This window comes from Coloeus monedula, assembly GCF_965178545.1.
Source record: "Coloeus monedula genome assembly, chromosome: 9".
NCBI classification, from domain to species: domain Eukaryota; kingdom Metazoa; phylum Chordata; class Aves; order Passeriformes; family Corvidae; genus Coloeus; species Coloeus monedula.
The window spans coordinates 7,434,091-7,442,526 of NC_138789.1; the positions used below are offsets into that span (position 1 = coordinate 7,434,091).

An 8,436-nucleotide genomic window follows, 5' to 3' on the forward strand; every position below is an offset into this window, starting at 1 on the left:
CTTCACATAGAGACACTTAGGGCTAAGATGCTCATGTGCATCAGTGATGGTGCTCAGCACTGACAGACTCTTGCCAGAAAGGGGGGATCTTAGAAGTAAGAGCTTTCTGGCATGAATGTTTAAATGCAAAAACTCAAACAAGTGTCAGTGCAGCTCCTGTGAGTGGCATAGATTCACTGTGTGCTGGTTTCATTTTCTTCCAGTGATGTTTTTGCCCAAGAAAACAAAGGACAAAGAAGTTGAGTCAAAGAGCCAGTGTATTGAAGGAATCAGCAGGTTGATTTGCACAGCAAAACATCAGCAGAACATGCTGCGTGGTAAGTGCAGTGCTTGCATCCCTTTGGGTGCTGTGATTGTCCTCCAGGCAAAGGTCTGACCTGGTGTCCTGCCCTGTGCCCTGGAGCCAGCATGATGGGGATATTCCTGGGGAATGGGCTTTGGTGTGTCCAGCATGGGGGAATGCTTTAATAGGCCTGGGGTATAGGAAAATCTTTAGCTAGCTCTGACTCAGTGCTCTGGATGAGGACAGGGGTTGGACAGGGCTCCATTCCCCTCTCTGTCATTTTCTGTTTCTCTTGCACAGCTGGGGCAAGTGGTGATTGGTGGTGGGTGGTGACATTGTGGCTGTTCTCTGGGCAGGACACTGGCACATGCTCATGCCACAGCAGGAGCCATATATGCATCTTGTAGACAGACCTGAAGCGTCTGTCAGTGGAGCTTGTAGCCTATTCAGTTAATAATCCCCAGCAGAGGGATCTGCTTGGGTCATCTCCTTAATCCTGGCCCGGTCTCTGTGAGACTGGCAAGCATGAGGGGTGCTCACAGGACATGTGTCACCTCTTTAGGAGACATGGATGTCCTGGTTAGAGTGCCAGCGAGGAGAGACTGATGTCCATCTCTGTAAGAGTGCATTTGCCCAAAACCAAAAATGAAGTGTGCTTAGGAAACCTGAGAAGTCGGATCAGGTGAAGCTGAAATCAGCAGTGTGGGGAGCTCTGGTGTCAGTGAGCGATGCTGGAACAGCAATCTGAGCTGTTCTCCATGAAGCTGGTGTGCTCCCAAGCCTTTTTCCCCGGTGTGTGCAGCTGGGTGGGGCAGAGCAGCTGAGTGTGGCCAGGCCTCCCTCTGCAGGGAGACTTCTGGCAAAGCTGCCTCAGGTTGGCTGCTCTCCCTCGGTGTTTTCTAACTCTCCTCTCTTTTTACCCTCCCCTGCAGTCCTGATCGATGGGGTGGAGTGGAACGACGTCAAGTTCTTTCAGCTGGCAGCACAGTGGTCCTCTCATGTCAAGCACTTTCCCATCTGCATATTTGGACACTCCAAATCTAACTTCTAGCTGCGCTCGGTGCAGGGACCTTCTGCCCGTCCCGGGGACTGCACACCAGGAGCCAGGAACTGCGTGCCAACTCTGACTTGCGTCGCTCTGCCCTCTCCTGCAGAATTAATTACAGATGTGCTTGGATTACTTTTGAATTACTTTTTTCTATTAACTCTTAAGTTTACTACAAAGGAAGGAAACCCCTTTAAACAAAGGCAAAAAAAACCCAACAAAAAACAAACCAGTCTTAAATATAGATGTGCTGACAACATGAAGTCGTGGGGGAGTTGGCAGGAGCAGGCAACCTGCCCAAGAACACCTACCACTTACAAGCAGATAGCTGAGTAACTGCACTGCTTATTAACCTGAGACCTCATTGGTGTGAGTGGGCTGGGGGAGCCGTGGATCAGCTCGAGCGGATTTTGCAGAAGATCGTGTGCGTTACAGTGCGTTTGGCCCCCTCCCTCTGTATTTCTAGGAAAAAAGGATGGCCAGTCTTTCTTCCTGCTGCCAAAGGATGAGAGATCAGTGAGTCTGGAGGGAGTTCAACTGTCCGGTTTGGAAAACAAGCCACTTGCAGAGTTAGGAAGGTCTGGAGAGGAGATCCCCCTCGGAGCACGGAGCCTGCCACAGGGACAGGCAGGTGTTCATGCTGAAGGGATGCCTGAGGAGGGCTGGGCAGGAACAGGAATTAGGGAAACACTAAGTGTAAGGAAACTCCCATGTCCCAGGTCTTTGACAATGACCAAACAGAGCCAGTCTCTGTGTTCCCCAGCTGGCTGTGCTGCTGAGGGGCACCACATCAGTGGGGTCGCTGCTATTTACATACTCACACTGATTATTTACCTGTCAATAAAACCTCGTCCAGCCTTGGAAGGGAAAGGATTTTTTTTTAACAGCTGCAGATTTTTTTAATGCTTTCTAAAAAAAAAGATAAAAATAAAAACAAAAAATAACAGGAAAAAAATTAATTTGCCAAAAAGAAAACACAAACCCAGGAAGATGAGCCGTTGTCTGTGGAGTGATGCATCACTGTAGGGGCTGGACTGGGAGCCAGCCAGGCTCTCTGCATGTCCAGTTGCCTTCCTGCCCATCTGTCACGCTGTACACCTGAGGTGGCATGGGCTGCTCTGTCAGGTGGTGGGTGGGACATGGGGAGCAGAGTGTTGTTGCCATGTGGAAGAACAGACATCTCTGGCATTTCAGAGTAAGGGACTGAAATTTCTGATGGGCCCTTTCGGGTCCCCCCCTTATGGGCAGGCCAGGCTCTATGAGCATTTCCAGAAGGGACTTTCTGAAGGCAGTGATGCTTTTGAACTTTATTTTCTTTTTTTTTTACCTGATCCCTTACCCTTGGGTTTTTAAAGGCTTGGGGAACCCGCTTTGCACTGCATGGCAGGTCCCGCTCTGCATAGGGACCACCCGGGTTCTGTTGGGCAGGTAGTGGTGGTGTGCTCTGCTAGCAGAGAGGTTTTGAGGTGGATCTAGTGCCTGTTGCAGCTCGGGCTGCTTCACCAACTGATGTCATGAAACCCTTTCCTAGCACAAGGGCAGCTTGCTTGGCCGGGGACTGGGTATTCCCTTCAAACCATGCGGGGGAGGAGGACACTGTCCCAGGCCTGGTGGCATGCTGCTGCGCAGGACACACTGTCTAGCTGCAATACTCTGTTCCTTCCTGCCTGCCCTGTGCTGGCTCCTGGCTGTGGCAGAAGCTGGGCTGTAGTTGGGGTGTTGTCGTGTCCCTCAGTTGGTGTTTTTGGGTGACCTGAGCTGATGCTCTGGGACTGTATAGCGTTGCCTAGCAGCAGCAGCGTGGGAGAGGGTGTATAAGCACATTACATCTTTATCAAGGCAGTTGCATCAAAAAAAAAAAAAGCTTTGTAAAGGAGATTAGTCAGTGTGTGATTTCTTCCTTGAGTCTCATGCTGGTGTGACAAGGGTGATTGGGCTGGGTTCCAGCACTGGGAGCCATGTGCAGCCTGGGCAGCTCTTGGTGGTGCTGCTGCAGAGGTGGGGTGGACTGACGGACTGCAATAACTTTGTTTACTGGGGGGTCAGGGGAGAACCATCACTGTGCTCCTCTTTGTATTTCAACCTACTGTAAAGAATAAACCTGGTAGCTAGGACAGGGTTTCCAGAGTCCTGCCTATCAAATGTGTGTTGCCCTGCTGTACTCTGTGTGTGTGTGTGTGTGTGTATGTGTGAGAGAAACACTTCTGCTCGTTGCATTTCATGTTGGTTTGTGTTTTGTTCTAACTTTATACAAGCAAATTCATCAGGAAACTCTCGGTACACCTGAGGGCTTGATTTCTCCCCTGTGGAAAGCTGTTGTTGCTCTGAAATGTGTCTTCTGTGCAAGAAAACATCCCGGCTTCTCAGCCTTGTTATCCCAGAGGGAGTCCAGCAGTAGCAGGCTGGGCCTGCCTGTGGGCAGCTGTGTGCCCAGGGGGTGGCTGTGGTGTTTCCTGGCCGTGGAGGCAAGGGCTGGCATGCAAATTTGGTGGCACAGCTCTGATCAGGTTGTTGTGCCTCTGTTGTTTCTCCTGTGGAGTCACTTTGTGCAGCTGTTTCTTTCCCTGTCTGGAGTAGAAACAGGTTTCTGTCTCTAAAAAAATGAGTGTCAAAGCACGTGGCTCAGACTGTTTTGGGAAGGGGCTTTAGACCTGGTGACATGAGTGAGTGACTGATCTCAGGCCTCCCACCTTCCCAACTTCCCCGCCGGTTTCTGGGGGGGACCTTGCTGGGAGTGAGCTCTACGGACCTGAGGGATCCTCACTGTGGGACCAGGAAAAGCTTCTGGAGCAGCAGTGGGCCCATGCCTGCAGAGCTGTGCCAGCCTCTGGGGTGGGGTGATTGTGGCCACGTCAGTGAGTGCAGAAGGATGGTTTAGAGCAGAGACAGCACTGCTCTGTGTTCAGCTCTGGAGAATTTGTGCCGGGAAGGTACATCCCAAATGACGAAACTCAGCCAAAAGTCGGGCTTGCTTTGGAGCTGCGTGGTCTCACAGCAAAGGCAGGGGCTGGGGTGGGCAGCACCTGAGTGGATCTCCGGCCAGGAGGTGCTTTGAAGGTGGTGTTCCCTGGTGTGTCCCTTTCTCTGTGTCCCAGAGCTCACCCTAGCTCCCCACAGCCAGTCTCCTGCCCCTCTGGCTGCGGCTTCTCAGAGCAGCTGGTTTCTTTTCCAGCTGCTGTTGGGCAGGGCCCCCGCCTGGCTCGGAGGTGAGCTCTGCGGAGCGGGCTGGCTCCGCGCTGAGCCGCACGATGCTGACCTAGTTTAGCAGCTCTGGAGAGCAGATGAAAGATGGAAGGGTTTTGTGGCATCTTGTTGCACCTTGAGTGCTTCCTGGTCCTCTGGCTTGAGTTTCCTGGAGACAAAGGCGGGGCTTCAGCCCTGCCGGAGCTCAGTCAGGGCTAGCTCTCCTGTGGCACTGCTGACGTCGGGGACACCTCGTGTGGCTGTTTTAGCTCAGTGCTGCGGTTCCCATCCAGTTCAATTGTCACCGTTTACATCACAGCGGTAACTGCAGAGTCCTCCTTAATTACACATGAGTTTGGGGACAACCATGGTCTCTTTGGCTATGTTTTGCTGCTTTAATTAGAACACTAGATAAAGCTTGTGGCTTTATCCTGCAGAGAGGGCGGGGGTAGGTGGCTGGGAGGTTTCTGGGGCTGAGGAGGTGTGCCTGTTTGCTTTCCATCATCAAACTCAGCCAGGGACCACACTGCCCTGTGCTTAACCTGTGGTTGCAACAAAGGCCCGGTTGTGTTTCTTACCAGCAGCGTGTGCTGGTGGGAGCACTGGAGAGTCAGGGCAGAGGATGTTGCACCTGGAATCTCCAAGGCTGAGAGGAAAATCATGGCAAGAGGCAGCAGAACCAGTGGTCTTTTCCTGTTGCTTGGTGTGCTGAGGGATTGGGAAACTGGGATTAGGACAGTCCTGCCATGCAGCTGTAAAGGGCTTGTGGACCTGGAGCTTTCTTGAAGTTAGGTTGGATGCAGTGTCTCTGTCCCCTTCATCTGAGGGGGGGGTCTTGATCTCGGCAGATATTTGAGTAGTGGCATTTTAGTGTGACACTCCCTCTGGGCTTAACCTGGCAGGAGAAGGCCAGAAATGAGCAGCAGCATCTCGTGGAGGTTTCCTGGAGCCTCTTCAGTGGTGTTCTCATGGGAGATGTTCCTGGCAGGGCCGGCTCCTGCAGGAAGGATCACTCTGGTGCTTTGGGACAGACTGGGGCAGAAGGGGACGTGCCAACTTGCAAAGCAGCAGGTCGCTGGTTTCCTTAAGGAAGAGCACTGTTCTGGGGTCACATCCAGTCAGCTGCTGGTTGGAGTCTTGGCTGGACAGTGGCCAGAGCATTGCCTGCCCGGCTGCGGACGTGCCCTAGCCGTGGGTAGGCGCCTGAATTCTGGGGCTGCGTGTCACCAGGCTTGTCCGGACTGCAGCGTGTGAGGGGATGTTACCACTTTGTAGATTCCCGAGTTGTCCATCTGTTTCATTGTTGTATTGTTTGGGTTCTAGGGTTGTTTTTTATGAAGACAGATTAAATGTAAATAGCCTTTTTTTTGGAACAAACTGCAACGTGCTCGACCTCGTCAACTATTTTATGGTACTAATGCAACACTAATAAAACTGGACATGAAAGCACACACCTGTTCCCTGAGTCGTCTCTCAGCAGGCGCTGCTCTGGCATGACTGGGGCACTTGTCTCCAGCAGGAAACAGCAGCATGGCTTTCTGCTCTGGGGGTTCTCTTGTGTTATTTATCCAGCTGCCACTTCCAGGGCAGAGCTGGTGGATTGGCACGTCCTTCCCAGCATCCAGTCCTCCTGTAGTTTTTGCAGCCCTGCTGTTCTTTCGGCTGCATCCTTTCCCGGAAGGACCTGCTCACCTCCTGCAGCACTCCTGGATCTGACAGCCGTCTCCAGCACTCAGTCCTCACCTCTGCACAGCAAGAAGGGACCAGGCTGGTGCCTGTTTCTGATCTGGGGGCTGCGTTGGATGGACACGGTAGTGTTGGGGTACCAAGGGGGGCCTCTCGGGGGGAAGATTGAGGCTGTAGTAGCCTGAAGCTGTGTGTGCTCCTGGGAGGACCATGGTACAGTGACAGGGATGTGTGAGATTCCAAGCACCTGGGCTTGGTGCTGGGGAGTCAGAAGGTGGAGAGATGAAGGAAAGAGGAGAGCTAAGCAGTTGGTTTGAAGCAGGAAGGTGAAGAAGAAATGTTGAGAAATGGGCCCATGGCCATGGTCCCTAGGATACAGGATGCTGGAGGCAGAAATGGGAATACTGTGCTGGATCAGCCTGCATCCTTGTGCTCTCCTGACCCGAGGGTGAGGGGTGGAGGGGTGGCAGCTGGTGGAGCAAAGATCCTCTGCATGGTTTGTCCAGGTGCAGATGCATTTATGGCCCAAGCCCTTTCTGGAAGAGGGGACACAAGACCCACACATGGTGGCACAGAGCAGGCACTGGATCATTCCAGGCAGGAGGAAGGGGGGTAGCTCAGGAGGGGGCAAACTCAGTACCCCAGAGTGCAGAAACAGCACCAAAAGCCATGGAGAGGATCTGGCCGGTGGTGAAATGGGGGTGTACCATGGGAGAGCTGGGGGAGACAAACATGTGAAGGCTGTGTTTTGGCTGTGTATTGTCTGCACAGGTTCAGCTGTAAACTTGCACTGATGGCCTGTCTGTATGAAAGAGGCACATTCTGAGCATCGCCTTTTAGAGCCCGTGGAGGAACTTGTCTCAGCACATGAATGAGGGAGTGAGTGCAGGGGACTGGGGTGGTGGGGAGGCTCATGTGCTGGTGGGGGAAGCAGAGGACCAGCCCCACATCAGCAGGGAGTGCACCAAGCCAAGTGCCCTTGGCACACTGTCCTGTTGCCTGGAAGAGAGGAGAAAGAAATGAGGGCTGGTGGGTGGAGCAAGAACGACTTGCGGCTGGGGTGTACCAGGTTGCATGCAATGGGCCCAGAGAGCTTCCCTCATCCACTGGGACAGACCAATTTCTGCCAGGCAACCTAGGACTAGGCTCTCAAAGCACTGGCATCTTTCTTTTGCATGTCTGGGCCTTTCTCAGATCATGTGCACCCTCACTGCCATGGGAGAGGTGTCAAACGCAAGTGATGCCTTGCCAAGATGCACCAAAAGCCTTCTGGGAGGTCTGGGTTTGCATGGTGGGAGTCGGTGGCACCCATGGGAATGGGGTTTGGTGGTGGGAGATGGGGCGTTGCAAGAGCTTGCTATTTCCCAGGCTGTGTCCGCCAGCTCCGGCTCACCTCCCTCCCACTGCACAGCGCCCTGGCCCTGACCACAGCAGTTGCTTAACCTGGAAGAGGAACAGCAGGGAAGTTCCGACACGTTTTTGTTGCTATCATTTAAAACACGGTTTAGTGTCTGGAAAAAGCAGTCATCGCTGTGTGACCGTCTGCTTCTTCATGTGCAACTACCAAGGGCGCTGGGATGGGATTTGTAAATATTTGTTCTGGATAATTTTTCTGTGTCCTACTGGATTATTTTCAGCTCAGCAGAACGGTTGCAGCAGCAGCCTGGGGAGAGCCAGCCCTCGTGTCCCATGGTGTGCCCGGCGCCTGTGCCGGCACGCGCTTCCCTGGATGGCTCGGGAAGGAGGAAATATCATGGTGGTGCTCCCCGGCGCACTGACCTTTTTTGGCTGACCGATTTTCACCCCCAGAAGTGTTTTCCTCACTCAGCTGTGTTCCTCACACACACTGGAAACATAAAAGCGGAGCTCTGTGCCCTCCTGGGATCTGAGGACTCTTAGAGATTTGGTGTTACAGGGTTTTTTTCCTAACACACAAAGCAAATTGTAACAAGAGCCCTGTTCTTTCTGAAAAATATATGTATTTTGTCAGATGTCAATGTTTTGGGCGGTCTTATGTAGGTGTTTCAGGACTTTATGAGAAGCACTGTTGAGGCTGCAGGCAGCAGCCCTGGTAAAGGGTACGACTGTTTGCACTGTTAATCACTTACTCCAGCAAAGAGTTTCATGACAGGTATTTTTTGGCTATCCTGACCTGTGTGACTGTGTGGAGAGGTTCTGGGGTGTCACCTGGCTTGGGCAACAGCAGGTGACTCTCCAGCTCTGTGCTGGAGCCAAGGAG

At 52.7% G+C, this 8,436-nt stretch overlaps 1 protein-coding gene across 6 annotated transcripts in view; it reads left to right on the plus strand.

The window, feature by feature from the left end:
- PACS2 (phosphofurin acidic cluster sorting protein 2) overlaps positions 1-5,962 on the plus strand; it is a 78,052-nt gene extending 72,090 nt beyond the window's left edge. For all 6 annotated transcript variants that reach the window (XM_082287082.1, XM_082287084.1, XM_082287083.1 and 3 more), the window contains 2 exons: positions 204-317; positions 1,216-5,962. In XM_082287082.1, the coding sequence (XP_082143208.1) occupies positions 204-317; positions 1,216-1,334 (233 nt within the window). In that variant the 3' untranslated portion in view covers positions 1,335-5,962. The remainder of the gene's footprint in view (positions 1-203; positions 318-1,215) is intronic.
- The last annotated feature ends 2,474 nt before the right edge of the window (positions 5,963-8,436 follow it).